The 21,640-nt window shown below is 56.8% G+C and overlaps 6 protein-coding genes across 6 annotated transcripts; 2 read left to right on the forward strand and 4 right to left on the reverse strand.

Annotated features, from left to right (window-relative positions):
* Positions 1–1,140: 1,140 nt before the first annotated feature.
* Positions 1,141–5,465, reverse strand: SPRG_20188 (hypothetical protein; the record flags this gene model as incomplete). Its single annotated transcript, XM_012345791.1, has 2 exons — positions 1,141–3,894; positions 3,948–5,465. 2 exons carry the CDS (start codon positions 5,463–5,465, stop codon positions 1,141–1,143), a joined length of 4,272 nt encoding a protein of 1,423 aa, XP_012201181.1.
* A 751-nt stretch (positions 5,466–6,216) lies between these two features.
* On the forward strand, positions 6,217–7,147 carry SPRG_22188 (hypothetical protein; the record flags this gene model as incomplete). Its single annotated transcript, XM_012345888.1, has 2 exons — positions 6,217–7,043; positions 7,078–7,147. The coding sequence occupies 2 exons, from the start codon at positions 6,217–6,219 to the stop codon at positions 7,145–7,147; spliced, it is 897 nt and encodes a 298-aa protein (XP_012201278.1).
* Positions 7,148–7,480: 333 nt separating this feature from the next.
* On the reverse strand, positions 7,481–10,069 carry SPRG_20190 (hypothetical protein; the record flags this gene model as incomplete). The annotated part of the gene is made up of 1 exon (XM_012345792.1): positions 7,481–10,069. One exon carries the CDS (start codon positions 10,067–10,069, stop codon positions 7,481–7,483), a length of 2,589 nt encoding a protein of 862 aa, XP_012201182.1.
* Positions 10,070–10,636: 567 nt separating this feature from the next.
* On the reverse strand, positions 10,637–11,861 carry SPRG_20191 (hypothetical protein; the record flags this gene model as incomplete). Its single annotated transcript, XM_012345793.1, has 2 exons — positions 10,637–11,522; positions 11,764–11,861. 2 exons carry the CDS (start codon positions 11,859–11,861, stop codon positions 10,637–10,639), a joined length of 984 nt encoding a protein of 327 aa, XP_012201183.1.
* A 5,750-nt stretch (positions 11,862–17,611) lies between these two features.
* Positions 17,612–19,066, reverse strand: SPRG_20192 (CAMK/CAMK1 protein kinase; the record flags this gene model as incomplete). Its single annotated transcript, XM_012345794.1, has 8 exons — positions 17,612–17,787; positions 17,834–17,912; positions 17,969–18,118; positions 18,173–18,282; positions 18,336–18,436; positions 18,485–18,594; positions 18,674–18,798; positions 18,847–19,066. 8 exons carry the CDS (start codon positions 19,064–19,066, stop codon positions 17,612–17,614), a joined length of 1,071 nt encoding a protein of 356 aa, XP_012201184.1.
* A 594-nt stretch (positions 19,067–19,660) lies between these two features.
* SPRG_20193 (hypothetical protein) lies at positions 19,661–20,095 on the forward strand (the record flags this gene model as incomplete). The annotated part of the gene is made up of 1 exon (XM_012345795.1): positions 19,661–20,095. The coding sequence occupies one exon, from the start codon at positions 19,661–19,663 to the stop codon at positions 20,093–20,095; it is 435 nt and encodes a 144-aa protein (XP_012201185.1).
* Positions 20,096–21,640: the final 1,545 nt, after the last annotated feature.

Below are 21,640 nucleotides of genomic sequence, written 5' to 3' on the forward strand. Positions count from 1 at the left end.
TGGCAGGGACGTCTTCCTTCAGGCGCAGCACGTGGCCCAGCAGGCGCCAGGCTGGCGGGCGAAGATCGGGCTCAGCGGGACGATATGGCAGCGCTTGTAGAGTGCGACGTCGCCGAGCGTGATTGGGATACCTAGAGGGCGGTGCGGCTGGAAGCTGTCAAGGCCCGCAAGGCTCGTTGGCGTCAGGGCCCACGTGCCACAGTTGAACTTTTGAATGCTAAGCACTGCTTACCAGTATTTGCGACGACGGCGCGTTGGCCTAGACAAAAGTCAACGCGCGACCTTCGCTGCGCTGCGGTGCGCAGACTTTTCCGGGCCAACGCGCCGTCGTCGCTTGTTGCAGTCTTCAACGTGGCATCGCACCTGGGTCATCTTGGTCACCTGGCACTTCCAGAGCATCTTTGACGCCTTCGTCATGAGTCGAGTTGGCGTCCGTCGATAAGGTCGCTGCGGCGGATTGCTTACGCTTCGCGAGTCTTGCCTTCCTTCGGGTCTCTTGCATCCTCTGCGCATGCCGCTCCCGGAAGAGCTCCGCCTCGTACACCGTTCGTGGCTTCACCTGCTTCCCATGAGGCCCCATGGTACTAGAGGGCGTCCTTGCCATGACGTTCGTTTCCGCGCGCTTCCGCTGTCCGGATATTTAGCTGTCGAATCTACTTCGCGCGCTTCCGCTGTCCCGAAATCGACGCGCGCTCGGAGGCTCTATTAGGTGCGGCTTCGACGCACTTATAAATGTACTTCGGATAAGTGCGTCGTACTTATTTTATACAAAATTGAGTCTAATGTGAATGATGTGACAGCACTTAACAGGGACTACCAAATCGCACTTGACAGGACACGTTCCGGGCGATGCGATTGGCTGAGACCAATGAAACGCAGTTTTATTGGTCAGCAAATCTGGAATTATAGCCAATGGGTTGGCCGGATTGAGACACGACACGCCGAATTAATCCCCTGGGATGCTGGTACACCACACCACGTAAACGTTCCTACCAGGATTATTGTAGGATCCAACGAGCGAGGAGACACTGCTTCTGAATGAAAGATACCGAGCGATGAGGTGTTGGGGTCATGTCGAGTGACCAGTGCCTTACGTCCAACAGATCGGTTCAATAGGATGAAAACGTGCAAGAGTTTCGATTATTCGGTGTCTCGGAGAAGCATGCCGAGTTTTTCGATGCAGTCGGGTGGTGCCATATATCGCACAGTCCATTCGTCGAGGTCAATTTCGGTGAGCGGTGCGTCAGGTACACCAACAACGGGCGACGCGACAGAGAAGAGTGTGCTGGGCTGCTTGGCGGCAACGCGCGCGTACAAAACGTCCTCGGCAACGAGATGTGCGAGTAGACAGCGCACCTGTTGCAGCGGCAACAACATGTCCATGTGTTTCCAGACGGCGACGTCGTCGGCACCGGGAGCACCAAATATGAAATGCAGCGCCGATCGCTGCATGCGCGTCCACCACTGCACGTTAGTGGAGCCGCTGAGCTTGAGCCAAGGGTGCGCGGCCTTGCCCGGCGACTTGGTGTCGAAAATGGCTTCGTTGTTGGGTGCGACGACATAGGACTGCACGGTCCAAAACTTCTCGTACGACCGCAAGACGTAGCGCGCTTGGGCATAGGCCTGGACGCAGAGCACGTCGTCCGACATCGACTCCAGCTTCTCGCGCACCGCGATGGCATCAACATCAAGCGCAAGAGCGAGCTCCGCAGCGGAGCAACCCTGTTCTGCTGCGGCACCGAGGAGCCCGTGGATGGCATCGTCGTCGATCACAAAGGTTCTTCGGGCTTTCTTGGTCAGCGGCAGCGGCGCCGTAAATGCGTCCATTGCGTCCGAGAGCTGCTCAGGCGGCGGATGAGAGAAGATAGTCGACACGACCCACGGGTCGTCCTGTGGCTGGAGCTGGTACAGATGCCCAGCAATACCGAAGCCCGCCCGGTCTGTCGCCTGTGGTCGCTTACGCTTGTGCGCGATTGCCGAGGAGCCCCGCACAGTCGACGACTTGTACTCGACTAAAAACGAGCAACGGCCGAGGACGAACGCGGCATGCGTCAGCGGCGCGCCGACAGTAAGCTGAACCCCGCCGTCTTCGTTGTCGTCGGCATCTTCGAGCGCATCGTCGACGACAGCAGCTTGTTCTGCAGCCTCCTCAAACATGGAGAGTGGGAGCCGGGCACCGTCGCGCCAAAGCATGAGAAGCTTCCTCGAGAGAACGTAGCCGCGTTGAAGTTGACGGTGGGTTGGAGCCGTTGCGTGCACGATCCAGCCACGCAGCCATAGAAGGCGCCAAACTGTGTTGATCTCCCGGCGCGTCCAGTGCAGAAGCAGGTGCTCCGCGGCCATTTGCAGATATGACGTGTCCGGGCACAGCACAATCATCAAAACACGATTGAGAAGTGCGGTCATGCGCGGCTGCGTCATCACGGCGTCTTCCTCAACAAAAACCGACTGGCCAAACACGCGGTTGTGGAGGTCCACGAGTGCTTGCTTGGAGCTCACTTGGTCAAGAAGCTCGGCGAGACGCCGCCGAAGAGGGCCCGCGCTGGGCGGCCGCGACCGCCGAAGCGCTCGCCCGATAGTGGCGACCGAGAAGTTGACGCGCCAAGCGTGGGGTGCCCGGACGAGGACGCTTTCGTTCTCACATTGCATGTCCTCTGGCACGGACACCCGCCAGTTGGCTTCGAGCTGTTTGTAGTAAGCCTCAAGAAGCTCGTTTTCTTCGTCGGGCGTAAAGTCGACATGATCGACCTCGACAGCGACACGGCATTTGGCGGCCTTGACGAGGCGCGGCTTTGTGTACGGTGATCGACGCCGGGGCCGCGGTACGCGACTCGAGCCGGGAATGATAGCGCGAAGCTCCTTCTCGCGCGCTTTTCGTTTCTTGTAGCGCTCGGACTGCGTACGCGATGTCCACGAGATCGGGACGAGAAGGTTCACATGCGAGAAAGCCAGCGGCTTGGGGAAGGCCTGGACCTGGCCCGGGCCTGCCGCGAACGAAAGCGACTCGAGCGCAACACATTGCAGCGCCTCCCAGTAGAGATCGACCTTGTCGACGTCGGTGAAGTCCATTCGGAGTGGGATCGCATGGCCGAACGAGTACTGGTGTCGCGTCGCAATCACGCGGCCGATCGACTCGGTCGCCCAAACGCCCGCACTATCGTCGAGAAGTAGTTGACCGTGCGTGTGCCACACCAAGAGCAAGTTGCTCCGGCCCACTTCGGCTTGGTCGCGCAAAAGCACCTCGACGTCGTCGTTGCGCTTGGCGTTGTCGTCGGCGTGTACATGTTGCAGCAGCTGCTCGAGCCGAAGCCGGTACGTGCTTACGAGCTGGAGAGACTTGAGCATGTTGAGGAGTCGCAGACACCGCCGTGTCTGGCGGTACGTGACCTTACGCCGGAGGCCGTCGTCAAGCGCGTAAAGGGTCACGTCCGCGGCCAGCGCGCGCTCCACGGTTGTGTATTCGTCGGGTGTGAGCACGTGGCCGATACCAAAAATACCTATGTACTGGCGCACGCGCATCGCTGCGAGCATTGCGTCCAGCGAGAAGACGATGGCGGCGGGTGTCGAGGCTTGCTTCAACAAGGTCGCGAGCGCATCTTCCTTGCTGCTGGCAGCTGTTGTCGTTGTGTGCAGGTACTCGAAGAGAAGTCGGTGGAAGACGCGACACCGGTGCATCATACCGTGGCACAAACCAAGCGAGCGCGATTGCTTGGTGCGCGCGAGGTCAGCCTTGTGCACCGAGTGGAGTTTGGCCTTCATCATGTACTTGATCGCGCTGGGGTCGATTTGTGTGAGCCGACCGTCGCGCACTGCAACCCGCGGGTTCGTGAACGCTTTGGTGTTGAGTCGTTGCACGCGCGTGTCGCGACTGTAGCGCGCAAGGTACGCGTCGAGCTCTTTCGGCGTCACGTCCGATGCCGACACCACCGAGACATTGCGTGTCGTACCGGGCACAGAGGCCGTCTTGATGGGTACGCGACAGCGCGCTGTTCGAGGTGGCCTTCACCCTGGAGGCTGTCGAGGAGCCGCTGGATCGAGCGCGTGTCGACGCGGTGGCCCGCGATAAACTGGATGTTCTTCGTGCCTTCGTGGAAATTTTCCATCTCGATGATGGACGAACGCAGCGAGTAGAGCGACACGATGCGCTCTTTGGCGACGCGCGCCGCAATGTGCTCCTTCCGGAGAGACGCCGTGTCGTCGGTCGGAGCGTCCATCGCTGCCGAGTTGCGCTTTAAGCTGTGACCGTGGCACGGGCGCTTCCACGTCCCTCGACGCTCTGGCTCGGGCTTCACGTCTTCGACGTCGTCTTCGTCACAGCTGCTGTCGCGCTTGCGTTTGGGAGCTGTGATGTCCGGCGCCATGGGAAAGAGCTTGAAGACCGAATTGCGCCCGACGACAACCTTGGTCATACGAACGGCGTACGCTGACGTTGCAGTGCTAAGTAGGCGGTACGTGGTCTTTGGGCCTGGGATCTCGAGAAGGCTGCGGATCTCGGGCGTCGTAATGCCTTCCGAGATCTGGATAAGCTGGTGGATCTGGTACATGACGCCCGACTCGAGACCCAACCGCGGCAAGCCGGGAAACGGGTCTGGCTCAAGCTCAATCTGACGGCGCTTGACACACCACAGCTTGCGCTTCGTGTCCGTCCCGACGATCGCTGAGAAGATTTCGACCGGAAATGACGACGCCTGCCGCTGGCCTTCGGCAATGATGTAGTTCTTGAAGGCCTCGAGCTTGTATTTTTGATCCGCGATCGTGCCCCGGACTGCATCGGCGAGAACACATTGCGATACGTTGTGCGTCGACATGTACTGCAGCATCTCGATCACTGTGCGCTGCTTCCACGCGAGGTCGTCTTCGAGTATCGCACCTGGAAAGAGCGCTTCGTGGTCGAAGTCGTTGGCAAATCGCGCGAGTAAGATGACGTTGAACCGTTGCGGTCGACCTTGACCGAGGATCTGCAGCATCTTCTTCACGACGAGCTTCAAGCTGAGGAGCCGGTCCAGCTGGTGGTGCACGGCGCGGATGTCGCCCGTCTTGCTCTTTACTTTCTTCGCACCGCTTGCTGCCTCCGAGACGGCCGTCGTGAGGTCCATCATAGATATTCCTTTTGCCCGCGTGCGGCCGACGGTCTCCAAGATCAAGAGCTGCGTCGGCGGAAGATCGCCCGACGGCGTGACGTGCAGCGCGCGCAGACGTAAATCCTCCGAGGCGACGATTACAATGTCGAGTGCATCGGCCAGTGCGACAGGAACGTCGGTGAGGCGCGCGCCGTCGGCAAAGAACGCGATCGGGTGTGGCGGCAAGAGACCCGATGCGCGAAGCACGCGCCAGCAAGCTGCGCGCACTGCTGCGTCGCCACTGCTCTCGTGGCGCTCGAGCAGCTGGCGAAGAGAGATACCGCAGCGGCCTTCCAGTGCAACGGCCTCGATGAGGTGCGGGGTCAGCCGGAGCGCCGAGGTCATGCCGCTCCGATTGGCTCTGATTGGTCTCCGGATGCTCGAAATAGCCAACCGAAAATCACTGGCTCCAACGGGATTTGAAGTCGCGGAAATGATGCTGCTCTGTGTTGGCGCAAGGCAGCAGTCCGAAATGCAGTATTCTAGTATTGTGCCGATGTTCATGGCTGGATAAATTGATTGAGGCATGCAAGCTTTTCGAGGCATTATATGTGGTTGTACACTGCACCGACTTGGACCCGGTAAACTAATGTGGATCTTGATATGACGGTCTTGCTCCTAGAGGCAATTGGTTGCGTGCTCTTAGTTCGTGAGCTGTTGATAAGTTTGCTGAGGCTATATCTACCCAACTCGAGTTGAAGTTAAAATGATCTGGGCTGTTGCGCGAGCTTCTTGAGGCGCAGCTCCCAAGTGGAAACATGCATACACAACTAAATTGAGTCGCATCATTTAGCGGAGCAGGCTCTGGCAAATAGATTCGTTTTTAACGCGTTGGGGCCGTGTGACTGAAGTTGAAGTACGAATTTCACATAAGGGGGTGCCCATACCGCCCGACAAGCCCTCGAACTCACTTTCGAATCTGCTGCCTCATGGTCACGTTCGCTGTCTCTCCGGTCACTCGCAACGCCTTTGGAGGTCGTGTTTCACTCGAGACGCCGGTCCGTGCGATGGCCGAGCTCGGCGCCGATGACGTCGTGCATGCTTCGCCAACGAACTTACCGAGCTGTGCTGCCCAAACGGGTTTGTGCACGGGGTCATGCTCGCATACAACGGGCACCACGACTTGGTAATTCGCCCGGACGACATTTGGGCTGCGATTATGATCCAGTTCGGTCGCTACGTCAACGGTGCCCCGGATGATGTGAAGTCGACGATCATCCATTCTGGCTCGAGCGCCAACCTTATCTTTAAGATCCCGGACGTCAACAGTGTCAACTATGATGAAATCGCAGCCGCCTTGGTGGTGCGCATGCAGTCACATCTCGTCGACCCGGCTTTACTCGAATGGATGCTTCCCAGCTTCACGACATCGACACCGCACGACACGATCATCGGAAGCGTCGCCATGCTCGCGTCGATGGACGAGTCCGTGTGCTCGATGCCCACAATGCAGTGTGGGATCCCACATGTGACACTGCTCGGCACGGTTGCCGACTGGATGGACATTCGTGCCCGTGCTCAGCGCTTTGCGGCACTCGGTCTTCCGGGATGGGCCAAGATGTTGCACTCGATCCTCGACAAATTCGTGGCGGCAACCGAGGGCAGCGTGGACGAGGACTTCTGGCAACACATGGTGCTTGATGGCGACGTCTCGGGCGCGCGCTATATCGGCGGCTGGATTTGCGTCTTTTGCGTCTTTGCCAACGACGGCGCGTGGCAATGCGCGAAGAGCTGGACGAGCATCGAGACGGCGCATGACGATAAGGACAAATACCCGACGCTGCGCCTGGACCAAGTGCCCGCTGGGTACGTCGTTGTCGACGTCAAGCTTGAAGACGAGTCGGGCTGCTACGACACGGTGCTTCTCGCGGGTCACATGGCATACGGCGTCCAAGACGGAGCGACGATCGTGCCTCAGCTCGGGTGGGCTATCGTCTTCCTGAATGCTCTCAACGAGACAGATGTTGCGCTTGTCACCGAAACTCCGAACGCACAGCTCTCCCAGACAGAAGTGCCCGATGACATAACTCCTGCCTCGGAATGCGACGAGAGCGATGACGGCGACACCTCTTTCAGCCAAGCGTCGCCCACGGTCACGTCGAGTCATGATGCACACCTCAGATTGCAGCCGCCAACCGTGCTGCCCTCCGCGTGGGGGGTTGTCCTCGTGCATGTGCTGGTTGTCGTTGTTGCGGTCAGCATCGTTGCTGGCGTGCGTTGGAACCACGCTAATTGAACGTCGTCTCGGCGTGCTCCGATTCAATACATGTCGCTTCCCTTCGTCACTTTTTCCTCAAATAGTATTCTGCAAAGTCTCTATAATTGGGCATTAATCTCTACGGGGTCTCTGGTACGGCCAATTACGGGTCGTACTTGCGTCGGCGTCGTGGTAGCTTCGTCCACGACACTTCAAACGGCCGGTACGTCGTCGTCGGGTCGTCATAGCGGAGAAGCACGGTCGGCACGGCTGCGCGGCGCAAGTCGGCTTCCTTCTCTTCTTCTCGACGCTCGCGCTCCTTGCGCGTTTTGGCCGTGTACTCCTTTGTGCTCTTGGCCTTTGCACTCTTGCGCTCCATGGGCAGCACCTCCTTCGGGTCCGGGAGCGCCGCAAGGTACAGCCGCAGCTTCTCCATGACAAACGCCGCATCGTTGTACGTCTCGAACGCTAGCTCCATTGTACCGTTTATCAAGAGAATGTCCGGAAGTGCGTTCGGGCCGAGAGTAAAGTCGATGCCAAGCGCAGCGCGCAGCGTGGTCTCAATATCTGCGATGCGCGTGCAGTAAGGAATCGAGTGGAGCGTGATGACCTTGCGCGGCTCGGCTGCGTGGGAGAAGATGGCGCGGTTTTGCTTCTCACCTGGGACCATGACGCCAAAGATCTTGAGCGCTGGGTGGAGCGCCCGCTCCACGGATGATGGCGACTCGAACTCGACGATGCACTCGTGCGGCGTCAAGCGCTCGCTCGCGACGACGTTTGAGAGCGTTGATGACTTTCGCGCTTTGGGCTCGTCTTCGGCGGACGTTGACTCCAGCAACATCTCACCGTCGTCCTCGTCCTCGTCGTCTTCCAGAGCCACGGTCTTGACCTTCTTCGAGCGGCCTTTCTTTTCCGGCTTTGGCTTGTCGACGACCGTGTTGTCATCCGTGGCGACGTCGTCGACACGTGGCGCAACGCCCGCGCGCGGCTCAGCAAAGGTGAAGATCTTCTTGATCGGGCCGAGGTGACGCAGGCTTTTCCGCAGCGTCTCTTCTGTCGTGAGATCGGCAAGGTTGCCATAGAAGACAGACGTCGATGGGTGCCACGCCGTCGCTTCTACAGGCGTCGGAAAGGTCATGGACGTGCGCACCTGGCGACCAGTGTTGACCATGCGGAGGCGCGAGATCGTGAGGGCTTCGAGTGTCAAATCCGGGATAACTTGGCGCATGAGCTCGACCATGAAGACTTGGCACTCCTTCGGGAAGAGGCCTTGGACATCCTGTAGAAAGATGCCGTCGGACGTGTCGAGGTTGGAGCGCCACGTGAGTTTGTGCCGCACAAAGCGCGAGTAGAACGAGTGGAACGCCTTGTCGTTGAAGAGCGACGCGAGGTTCAGCGCACACGTGAGCACGCGGTCGCGGGTCTCGACGGGCTTCAGCGCGAGCGTCCGGTCGAGGGATTCTTCGTCAAGGCCTTGAATGTACACGTGGGATGTGCGCATGCGCGCATCGAGGAGAAGCCGCAGAAAGGCGTCGTTGCGGTTGCTGTACTGGAGGTAATCGATTGCATAGATCGGATCGTCCTGGAGCGTCGCAAGCGTGACGCGGTCACCCGAGAGATACTGCACAATCGCGTTGACCCACGCTTCTGTAAACTCGCGCGGCTGAGACGGCGCAGCCTGTTGAATCTCGCAGGCGACGTCTTGAAGGATGTTGCGATGGGCCTTGGCGTTCTTCACGAACGCCATCATCATGCTTAGGACCTTCTCAATCTCATGCGGTGTCAAGCGCGCGTCGCGGAGTGTCTGCAGTGCCTGGCCCGCAGCCTCGAGCTCACCGCGGAAGTCGGCAAGGTCTGACTCGAGCGACATGAGGTCCCACTCGTCAAGGGGCTCTTCTTCCGTCGGCTCGGTAGTCGACTTTGCGCTAATGCCGCAGTACGAGACCATATCTTCCCAGCCTTGCGCACGGAGGAGCGTGTGCAGCTGTCGCTTGAGCTGCGGAAGCGACGACGCCGGGCGTTTCAGCGAGTGGCGCACGTGCGTCATGATGCAAACGCGGCGGCAGTGCACAAGGATCACGCGGCACAGGTCATCGTAGAGAGGGTGGTCCGGGTGCAAGAGCGACGACGCATCAAGACTTGACTGCTCAACGTCCTTTGCGCAGAGGAACGCACGCAAGTAGTCGTACTCTTTCGGGTACTCGTCGCGCATGAGCTCCTCGAGGCTCTCAAAGAAGCGCGTCACCGAGTACTTGTTAGGCTTCGGGTTCGTCGTGTAGATGCTGAGCTTGCGCAAGATAAAGTTGGTCGTGCGCTCATTGAGGCTCCGACGAAAGACTGCCATAACGCGCTCAGCCTTGACTGTTGCGTCCGACCGCGTCTCCTCGCGCACGTCCGTGCCCGGCTTCTCCACGTACTCGTTCTCGTAGTGCGGAAAGCCCATACGCCGCGCCGAGTACGTCAAGTCGACGGCAATACCGTCGTCTTCGATCTCGCGGAACGGCATCTTCTCTTCTTGGATGAGCTTGACAGGCTCGACACTGTGAAGGTCTGCGGGCGTCAATGGCGTCGCGGCGACGGGTGCGGCCTCGAACGCCAGCGGCTTTAGCGTAGACGGCGTCGCCTTTCTGGGCATCGCTGGGGCGTCTCGCTTGTGGTCCCATGTGGCAAAGGCTCGCACCGTCAGCGGTCGGCGAAGCGCAAGCGAGCGCTGCCGGAGCGCGGCGACACACCCGCGGCCTTGGCGCAGCATCTTGCAAGATCGAAATGGACTCGGTTTGGCGCACAATAAAAACGGTGCCCATTTTTTCCTTTGCATAGTAATATCAAGTACATGGTATAATAATATACAATCTTGTTTTTTCTAAAACCGTTCGACCAACGAAATCCACTGGTGCCAATGCACAACCGTGCTCACATACTATTTCAGGACCTTGACACATTGAATAGTGTATGATTTGGCGGCTTTGTGAGCTCGTTATGGCCAGGCACTGCAAGCGCCCGGACCTCGTTCGCGGTTCAGAGAAAGATTACATGATTGTAGATGCTTTGGTCCAGCGCTGCGCAAAGGCTCTGAAGTAGGTGTACAGGTTGTGCAAACTGGCGATGTCGCTTCACGGGACTATAGGTTGAAGCAAAAGGACACTAGATAGTGTCATGATACAATCTTCTGAAGCTGCGTGAACATGACTTGCTGCGAATGCTGCATCAGTGCACGTTCGCAGCCTTGACCCAGCGAGAGCAACCCAACCATTCGGACAAGATGGTAGTTAGTGTGCATGTACTATATTTGCATGGCTATTGGAGCCGCGTCAATACGCTACTTGTTGTACACGACGAGCCCGTTCGATGACGACACTGGCAACGGGCGATCATGGACGAACGCCTGGACAAGCTGGCAGAAGTCGTTGGGCTGCTCGAGATAAAGCCAGTGCCCACAACGCTCAAAGACGACGTTGGTGCAGTTGGGGATCGTGTCGCCGACGACGAGGGCGCCAGCCATCGGGAAGACCTTGTTCTTTGGGCCGCCGAGGAGGTTCAAGCACGGAATTGATATCGTGGGTAGAAGTGGCCGCCAGTCGATCTGCGTGTGGTCGCGCATGAGTGTTGCGAGCGCTGTTGGCTTGCATTGTAGAACGTCAGCGCGCAGAATATCGAGAATATCTCGCGGCACGTCGTCGCGGACAAGGCAGCTGTCGAGGTTGCCTTGGGCAATCGCGGGCAAGTCGGTCGCAAGCGTGTGCTCGATGCCCTGCAAGCTCGCTTCGTCGTAGCACCCATAGCCGTGAAGCGGCCAGTCCTCGCGCCGATTCTGCAGAGGAAGCTGGTCGACAAAGATGGCTTGGCGCACGCTAGCACTGCCAAAGAGCTCGACGAAGCTCCAAATGACAGCGCAGCCCATAGACGTACCGATGAGCGTGAGTTTGGATTTGTCCAGGTTTAGGCCTAGCACGAGCTCACGGACGTCAGCGGCTAAACGCGCAATGTGCATGCCATGCGCCGGGCTGTCCGACTCGCCATGAAAGCGCATGTCGAGACAGATAACACGACAGGTCGCCTGGAGCTGCGGGACGTTGCGGCAGAAGTACCGGCGGCTCGCGCTCCATCCATGGAGAAAGAGGACAACGGGTGCGTTGGCTGGTGACGAGGCCACGGTGTCGTCGTAGGCCAGGCGACAGCCGTCGGTCGTCGTGAACACAGGCATCCTGGTTGAGAGTGGATATACTGTACAAGTGCATAATGCCGGTGTGCTTGAGACCTCTGATAATTTATATCTATATCACGCTCGTTGGTGGGGCAAGTGCTTGCAGAAGATCCAGCTGGCGCACGTATGCCACAACGGCCACGGGAAACGTCTCGTAGAGATGCCCAAGCAGAAATGTGTGAGTGCGCATGGCGCGTGCAATCTCTTGCAGCTTCGCTTGGCCGGTACTAGAGAGACGTGACGGCGGCAGCTGCTCGGCCCAGCCCTCATCGAGCACGCGCGCGACCGCTGCAACGAACTGGTCGCGCAAGATTTGTCGCGCCTGCACGTCTTGCCACATCTCTGCCTCGATCCACGTCGTTGGGCGAACCGTTGCAATGCGCCAGCCACAGCAGCGCGGGCGCTTATTTGTCAACGCGGTGCGCGCGGCATCGCCGCGCTCGACGGCATCGCACGCGGTGTGGAACGATGTCACCGCGCTCTCAAGCGCCACTGCGATAAAGTAATGCGACGAGTGCCACTTGTCCCAAGCGACTTGAAGATTTTTCGTGACCTCTTGACCTAAGAATGGCCGAGGGTCCACGTCGCTCCCCAGGATGTGGTGTGCCTACGGCATTGGATGGGTGGCATCAAACCCAAGAATGCCAAGAACGTACGACGTCTGATAGCACTCGTGCTACGAAGCACACGTCTGATGCGTCGACGTGATCTAATGCCAAGAATTGCGCTAATGCTTGGACAGCGATCGGGGACGTCAGCGCGTTCACGAGCAGCGCGGGATCTGTCTCTGCTGCAGCTTGCTGGAGGCTACGGATCGCGGTCGTGGTGGTCGGTAGACGGCTACACAGCGTGCACAAATGCAGCAGAAACGTCGTCGTACGCAAGCAGAGTGCATTCAACGCGTAGAGTGCGATGGCGGTCGTCGCAGCCATGTAGCGGGCGTCGGCATGATTGGGGTGTGGCGACGCAGCAAGGACAAGAGTTAAGGACACAACACATTCAGCTTGGCGTCGGTCCAATGATACGACACCCGCAATGCGGGCACCTGGTGGGGACAGCCAGAGCCCAAACCTGATAAGGTTAGATGCTTCGTCGTTCTGTTCACGCCCTTCTCCGTCCGCCTCTTCTTCGAGTGGCGCACGTGCTGCGTCGTCAAACGACGACAGAGCGACGTATGCTTCGCACGCGGCGGCAACGGGCAGACCGTTGAGGTCTAGAACCGAAATGGTCTCAATGAAATGCAGCTGCTCGACGAGACCAGCGGCTTCTTGAAGCTGGAATGTCGTCGCCTCAGCCGCTATCGACAAACACGCAACTGTGCGTACAGATAGATTGGAATGGCACAGCGCTGCAGCGTGTCGAAGCGAGCATGGGAGATGTGACAGCGAGGCCCGCTTGAGCATGAGTACGGTTGCAATGGCCCCAAGAGAAGTAGGTACGACAAGCATCGTGTAAGATGGTATCGCGGTGTAGTCTGCGATAGCTTGGAGAGTCGAAACACCGAGAGCAGCAGCAAGCATGGCTGCGCAAAGCAAGTGCATATGAAGGCCGGCACCTTGATACTACACAAGCATGCAAAGGGCAATTGGATGACGAGTGATGACAATCAGGTCTTACTGGAAGTAGATAAAAATCGAGACGGCACCGCTTGCGAAAGCTATCGCTGAGAGAATCGCAACAATCGTCGAAGGCTTCATGGACGAGCGCAAAATCTGTGACAGTCGAAGAAGGTGCAAAAATCGACGAAACGAAGCGTGCTCTTTCCAGCCCAGATCGAGCGGCTCATACAGCTGCACAAAGAGAATAGTTGCAGCAAGAGCTAGGCTGGCGGCAACCATCACGGGCCATGACGACGTGTCGGGGATCATAACAAGGCAGTAGACGTGCCATGGATGTAGCGCGACGACCCAGATTGACGCCAAGAGATGAGCAAAATGCGATCGCTTTCTGCAAAAACACACTAGGAGCGGGGGCACGAGTGCTATACCAGATAGCGCACTCACGTAGAAGCCCAAATAGTTTGCCGCGGGTATCCATAGGGCCCCGCCAAACGCAGCACAAAGTGCGCCAGCATTCAAGACCACAGCGTCCAGGGCAGCACCTATGTGATAGATTGTGCCGTGAAGCTGGAGCCAACGCGAAGAAAGCGTCTGGCGCTTTGCAGCGTCTACGCAACCGCTCGTTTAACACCAAATGAAGCCTAGTATGGGAGCTGAAAAGCAGCATACCTGACAGTGTTTGAAAAGTACTAGACGAGAGATGCGGCCGCCAGCGCTCCAAGGTTATGGTGGTGACCACGCCGAGCGCGGTAGCTACTGTTGGTAGCAGCACAGTCATAGTGCCTTTTCCTAAAAATAGGAATCGCGTACAGTATACTAGTAAACGCTATATCTATGTAAGGATCGTGAAGCCTTTGCAAGTGGTACTATCTCATCCATGAATGCCTGCAGCTCCGAGGACGGAGGCGGCGCGTGTTCGCGTACACAGTGGACTGCTTGTGGCCTTGATTCCCTTCATTTCGCACTGCCACTCACTGCATGGGGTCTGTTTCTGATATTGACCGTTGCCTTTGTGCTCTACACACGCATGTGGGAAGAGTTTCGGCTCCAAATCGACGACCTTCACGACATCCCAGCACAAGGTAATGGATCGCCGTATGCTTCAAACAAGCTTATAAATGATGTCACTACTAGCGCTGGGAATCGTTGCCGCGCGGCAAAAACACATCGTACTGGGTCGCACGATCACCGACCCGCGCCGGCTTCTCACACTCGCAGCGATGTGGGCTGAGCTCCCAGGGTTCAGCTACCTCCCGCTTCAACTGCTCTACTACGACTTCAACGGTACCCTGGCTTTTCCTACGTCTCCTGCCACCGAGGTACACGTCGGAGGGTACTTCACGTTCGCGCCGTGACGTTTGTTCCCAAGGTGTACCGGGCCGCGCTGCTCACGGGGCTCTTTTTGTTTCTCATGCTAACCACATGCGTTCGGCTTCGATGTATCATCGTTCTGCGCGCCAAGGTTCTCCTTCCGTGCCTTTACGACGCGCTCTACCTTGTATACATGTACGCCATTCTCGGTATTCTCTCGTGCGCGGGGCCACTGGATGGCTTTGTGGTTGCGGGCGCAACGTGTGCGTGCGGCGATCGCGTCTGGCTTACAGCGGGCGTTGGTGCATTGCTCTTCTGCCTCTTCTACCTCACCGCACTGGAGTACAAGGTCCAACTTACAGACGAGGTGTTTGCGACGCAGTTTCGATACCAAACGTCGTTTTCATCGCTCATGACAATGACCCGCACCAGTACTCTACCATTCCATATTGCACCGCTCAGATGATGTGGCTTGTAGCGTGCTGTCTGCAGTACATGACAGCAACACTTTTACTGTCGCGGGACGGTGGCGTTCACAAGACGTCTATCAACCTCGTTTTTGGCTGCGTGAACGGATCCATTATGGCCTGCCTGCTCCGGTACAACTACCGCTACCAGCCCGTACGCCCCAAGAGCATCGAAATCATCCCTGAGTCTACTTTTACAATGCGTAGTGTTTGGGGTCGGGACGATTCCCCAACAACTTGCGATCGCTTTCGTTCACGACTTCGTGCTATGTATCCCACATGCTGGTCTTCGTCGAGCTCATTGCGTCCTCCAACGGAACGAAGACCATCATCTTTGGAATTGCATGCACTTGCTACCCGCTCATTGCCGTGGTTTTGTGGCGTGTGAACTCCAAGCGGGCGAACTACTTCCACATTCCCAATCTGCCACTTGTAGAGTCGCTGAGCCATAGCAACTACCGCGTACGTACGGTCGCTGTCGTTAGTGTCGTACTCGAAGACCACACAAAGTGGCGCGTGCAGCAGCTTTTGCACATCGTGACACTTCTGCAGCAATGTTTACTCGTCCCCGCGGGTGTCGAGGACGGTCTTTTGGCGGCGTACACGTGCCAAGCTCTGTGGCATCTCGTCAATGTCCATTGTCTTCCTCTTCAGGCACTCGAAGATTTGCCTCCGTTCGTACCTAAAGGTCTCTGGCTCGGCCGTGATTCTGTCGAGCGTCGCCGATCGAGCATATATGACCCCAAGTAACGTTATCGGTTCGTCGGATTGTGCGAGGTACTGATATACTGCAACGTCACACGTAGTCGATCGCATGACATTGTTGAACGCAACGCAACGCGCAGCTCGGCAACAATGACAACATCGTCGGTCGTACCGCGCCGGTCGAGTGTGCACACGCTTCAGTGCATAACAACCCGCCTTGATGGGGTCGCTTTGGTGCCAATCTTGCAGCACGCGCTCAGGAAGTCCATTTCGATCTTCGATGCGCCGTTCGTAAAGGCGCGAGCCGTCGTCGAGTCCCGTTCTGAGCACCGAGACTTTCTCCCAAAACACATAAATGCTTTCCTAAGCACATATCCCTCTCTACCCAAAAAAACCCTATTGCTCACCAGCCTTAATACCCTGCCTCTCTCCCTCTCACCCCAACACCCCCACGGATAACCACACCAAGCCCTGCTACCAACACCACCTTTCCCCCGGAGGTATAAGCATCCCCGCGCTGCGGGGATGGCATCGGGTCCTTTTTGATGCGTAATCATAATCCACTGTCCGGTTAAACTAGAGGTGACGGCCAATCACATCCTAGCATTTCCTAGCATTTATGTGTTTTGGAAAATGTTTATGTGTTTTGGGATAGAGCCTCGGTGTTTTGAAAAATACTCGTGCTCTGTACGCTTTGTGCCCACCACCGACAAGATGTCGTTGCGGCTGCGGCTGCATCACTCGGTCATGTTGTGACGGTGGTTCCTCGCCGTGAATGGGGTCCCATGATCTGCGACCGGCACAAACTTGCGCCGCTGGCTACTCTTTTGGTCCACCACGCGGGTGTTGCACCGGCTTTGCTCAGCGATACAATCGTCGGTTGCATTCTCACGCATGTCATGGACCACATTCTCACCAATATCACAAAGCGCGATCCGGCCACATACTGGTCAAACCATTTCATCACACACATGACGATGGCGTGGCGCCACTGGGAGCACAGCTACACCGTGAGCATTGCCTTAGAACGCGTTTTGCTGAAGATGCATCGAGCAAGTGTCACGTACCACGCTACACTGCGTCGACCCGATCCATCGCCTCAGCCCCGCGTCCGCTCTGTGGGGACTGGTCTTTCCGTGGGTGGAATCAAGACAAAATCACTGTCGCCAACTCGGCACTCGACGCTGACAAAGGCGTACCAGAAACGCAGTTTTCCAGGGCTCATGGTAGCGACAGCGAAGCGAAGTTTCGGGTCGCTGCAGCTACGACATCGGGGCGCGAAAGGCAAGCTTTCGCTGCAGCGAATGGCGCAAGCTTTTCGCCACGGCAGTGTCGTGCCTCAAACGATTATAAAGGAGATTGCACTACGACGCGACTTGCGCAAGGAGCTTACGACACACTTGAAGCTGGTTCTGAAGGAAGGTCTCTCAGCGCAGCAGCTACCGCAATCATTTTCACTACCCGCGCGCAGTGCACTCACCGAGGCTGTGAGTTTATTGCAAACACACCGCCGGCTTCGAGACCACATCGAACACGTGCTTTCGCACGCGGAGATGCGCTACGTGCGCTTCCTCGAGAGCTGGGAGATGATGCGGCAAAAAGCGCTTCCCTTCTTCACAGACGCAAGTCTCCGCGCGTCCAAGCACCGCGTCGCGCCCGAGATCGCGGCCATTCTCATTGCAAGGCGGCCACGCTACGTAGGTCCCGCATCCCCGACGCTACGTATTAAGTCGTAATGTAACACCGGTGCAATTACCGACGGTGTATTTATTGAGCCTGAATACCCGTTATGCAGGGCGGTATGACTAAGCTACTGTGTAGCGCTGGCTCCCTTGTGTGTTTTGTGACCGGATGCCGGTCCCTTGACGATGTGGTCCCTTCTCGTGTTAATTGTATTGCCCACTGGGTGCGACCTGTAGTACGGCCAAGCTTGTATTGTGGTGCATCCATGAATGTGCCTCCGAGAGACGAAAACGAAGAATTATGCTCTTGGTACCAGGAACACGTAGAAGCAACGATAGCCAAATAGAATGCAAGTTATGGCGACGTTAGTGCGACAGGCGGCGGCCGCTAATGGTTTTTTCATCATTTGCCACCTTGCGGCGGAGGCGAATCGACTTGAGGTGGTTCGGTGATTCGAGGTACTTATTGGGTGTGCGCTGACCTGTCACCCACGGGTGCAAGCAAGCTTGTTCGGCGGTGTAGCGCTTCTCCGAGTCAACCTCTAAGGTGTATGAGATCAGAAACCTTACATATATACTCATCCAAACCTAAAAGGTGGTGCAGGAGGTCCTTGGCACTGTCCGAGAGCCCACTGGACCAGCGAGGGAAACGTAAGCCAAACTTGGCCTATTGTTGTGCGAGGCATAAATTTCGTCACATCCACCATGCGAAGATTTTCGTACGCGAGCAGCCTTGTCGCTGTTGATCTTGCTTCCGTCATCGTTGAACGGGAGACAGCCGCAGAGCAGCACGTACACGATAACACCGAGGGCCCAAACGTCCACTGACTTGCTGTAGCTCTGGCGCCGCAGCATCTCGGGCGCAAGGTAGCCCTAAGCGATTTGATTAGCGCTATTCACTGTCAATACTTCTGTGGGAAGACGAACTCTTGTGCCCAAGAACGAGCGCGTCTGGTTATCGTGCAGTAGCTTGGCCAGGCCAAAGTCAATAATCTTGACCTCAGCGTTGGGCGACTTGCTCGTCAGCAACAAATTTTCTATTTCATGCATGAGCGCAACCAGAGGCGAATACTATGTAGCGGAGCTTGACCTGGCTTGAGATCCCGGTGAACGACGCCGCAAGCGTGCATATAGGCAAGCGCCGACGTGATCTTGCGCACCAAGCAGCTCGCTTCAATCTCCGAGAGGGTCCTACGACAATCAAATTGCTGTCTACTATGTCAACGATTCAAACCGTACCCCTTGTTGACAATGTAGTCGAAAAGCTCGCCGCCTTCCATAAGCTCTGTGACCATCGATATGCGGTTGTCCGTTTGATAGACGTCCTCCATGTGGATGATGTTGGGTGGCTGAGCGACTGCAACACCTGGATCTCCACCTTACGGCAAAGATGCAGTAAGACCAACGACTTGAATCGCGCAACTATACCTGAAACTGCTCGAGAAGGTCGTCACTCTTGCTTTGCACTGCGCGCTTGTCAATGATCTTGCACGCGTACTTGGCACCTGTCGCCTTGTCTTCGCAGAGGTGGCAGATGGACGTACTACCGTTGCCTAGTCACGCAAGCTTTGTATCCCACAAGCGCGTGATGGTCATCGCACCGATGACAGACAGCAGCTTGTACTTGCTGTCAAAAGAGCCGACAGCGTACATCGGGCCGGACGACAGGATCGCCTTGGGTCGCGATCGGTAGATTTCGCCCGAGCCCATGCTGCGGACCTCCGACGGCTCAGCGCCAGCTGTTTGCGCCGACGGCTTCTGCTTGCGCATGGTAGCCTCGGCCTCGGCGTCGCCAAGACACCATCCGACGACTTGGCCCATCTCTTCAAACGGCAAATAGACCGAGAGATGATAAACCGTCAACTTCAATTAATACAATGAGTATAATTCGTTCTTTGTACTTCTTGTTTGTATGTGAATTTGGAACGAGACTATTAAAATACTTTGGCAACGGCACGACTAGTTCATACAAAATACAAGTTCAAACTTCATGTTTTATTTCCAATTGAATCTGCGACCTTCAAGTACCTCATCAAGGTGGAATTTCAACCAATCAGCGCGACGAATCATACGTGCAAAAGATCGCGGCAAAGTTCAACCACAAACGGGATGGGCAACATCGCGAGCTGGTGCACGGGCGCGCCGGACCCGGCGTCTGTGATCAAGCACGTGACGCACGCGGGCCTCGGCACGACCATGAGTCTTGAAGACGTCCTCGACATGGATGAGCCATCACCTGCGACAGACGCACCCACACCAGGATCAAGAGCCACACTCCCAGATGCAACGCTGGCGCAGAGAGTGCCCTCGATCGACCCAACACCGACTACCCTCCATGTCTTTGTGCGCCAGCGCTCCCAGAGCCTCGGACATCTGGTCGAATTGGCCGCCAAATGCGACCGCGATCATGAAAGCATGACTCGGAAGCGCGCAACGAGCATGGACGCACCGACGACAGTTGATGGCTCCTTGCCGCCAGCTTCGTTCACTGTCCGCGCCGTGTCATTCACACTGCGCTTTGGAAAGGGTAGTGTATACGTCTTCCACGTCCAAGTCGGAAGTGACCCCGTGCTCGTCGTGACAAAAACCCGGCGCGAGTGCAAAAAGCTGTATGCGTCCCTGAAGCACTTTGTACGTTGCCCGTTGCCGCCGTTTCCTCCCAAGGCGGGCTTGCTGCGCTCTAAAGAGGTATCAAACGCGGAGTCGACGTCGTTCATGCAGGACTTCCTGGAGCACCTCCTTGCGATTCCCGCCGTTCGTTCTGCCAAGGTCACGCAGGAATTCTTCCTCGTGCAGACACCGCTGGTTTGCCGTCGTCCAAGTCTGCCAAGGCTTGTCAGCATTTTGTAAATCCGCCATTGACTTATCAGTATATTTCATGCATCGCGAAAGCAAGAAATGCATCGTTTTGGAGTTGCTGGTTCAGAAAAAAGAGACGCGTTTGATGGCGAAGAGGTACATGTAAATCCGAGTGTTTGATGGTCTCCATTAACCATCGGTTGAAGAGAAACGAATTACCATTGCGAGCCACTTCGATTGCGCCTTGGTCGACTAGTACAAGTTCAAAGCGGTTGTGCCAAAACGATATGCAACTTGTATCCCGATTTACGTATACTGTACTCAAATCAGGCTCGCTTTTTAGAATGGTCGCATATCTTGTCCGGATCGAATCCACCCGAACACTCCACTCAAATAGCAAGAGAGGGCATCATGGGCCAGACACTGGGCTGCTGCTTCTCGGGGGAGGCCGAACATGACGACAAGCCAGCGACTGCGAAGATGCGCAGCCAGACCATGTCCATGAACAGCGATGGATATGCACCATTGATGCGCAACGTCGTCGAGCATCCAACAACGGCCGACGGCATCGTCAAACATACACACCAACGCGCTACAACGATTGCGTATGTGCCCACTCGTGGTCATGTGCGCAATGCGAGCCTCGATACCATCGACCTCGAGGTACTGTATGACGCGGAAAACAACGTTGACAACAACGTGCCATGGAGTGAAAGCGACGATTTGCTTCCACTGCTATCTCTCAAACGTCCACCAGCGCTACTACTCTTGCCAAGTGTTTTGTGGGAGGCTCGGCCTTTCGATAAATGCCCCAGTGTCGGGGACGACGACGACGTACGTGATCACAGCACTTCAAACCAAGACGACACGCCAGCGTCGTACACAGTGATCGTCACGCGCTTCTTCCCGATTGAAGACAAGTTTGAGTTCCACGTGACGGTTTTCGACGCAGCCGGCGACCGCAAGCTCAAGCTCATTCGTGACCATGTTCGCTGCGAGCGTTACCATGGTTATCTGGAGGATACTGCAGCACGCCACCGCGTACCCTGCCCCGTGCTGCCGCGCACGCAAAAGCAAGACCGAACGCATGGGCGACAGCTCATGGAAATTTATATTGCTGCCGTATTAGCGTCGCCCGTGCTACGCGATGCAACGTGCTCGCTGAAATACTTTCACGTGCTGCCACTGACAAAGCCCAAAACGTCGCCGTCGGCGAAGCGCAACCCAAGTGAGAGGCGCCAACCGTGGCGCAACTATGTGCATTCTCCAAGCCACAAATAAGGCTGCCGCATGCTCTGTACAGTACATGGCATTTAAAATGAAAATGTGTTGTCCACTCACTACTCTGTCAGGCGGTGTATTACCGGGGTTACCACTATGGGTTTTTCTTTTTCTATGTGGTCCATCGTCAAGCTACTTGATCGACCAGCAGCGTCCGCGGTCGTGAGCCAGACCCGTGTTGCGGAGTTCCACTTGGATGCGACCGTGGGCCGACCTGGAGCTGCAGCACCCGAAGGTACACAGGGGGTGCTCTTAAACTCGCGGGCTGATGGAAGTCGTTGGCTTGGCGACCGACGCGAAATGTCGGGTGGTCTG

This window comes from Saprolegnia parasitica (genome assembly GCF_000151545.1).
Source record: "Saprolegnia parasitica CBS 223.65 unplaced genomic scaffold supercont2.25, whole genome shotgun sequence".
Classification (NCBI taxonomy): Eukaryota; Oomycota; class Saprolegniomycetes; order Saprolegniales; family Saprolegniaceae; genus Saprolegnia; species Saprolegnia parasitica.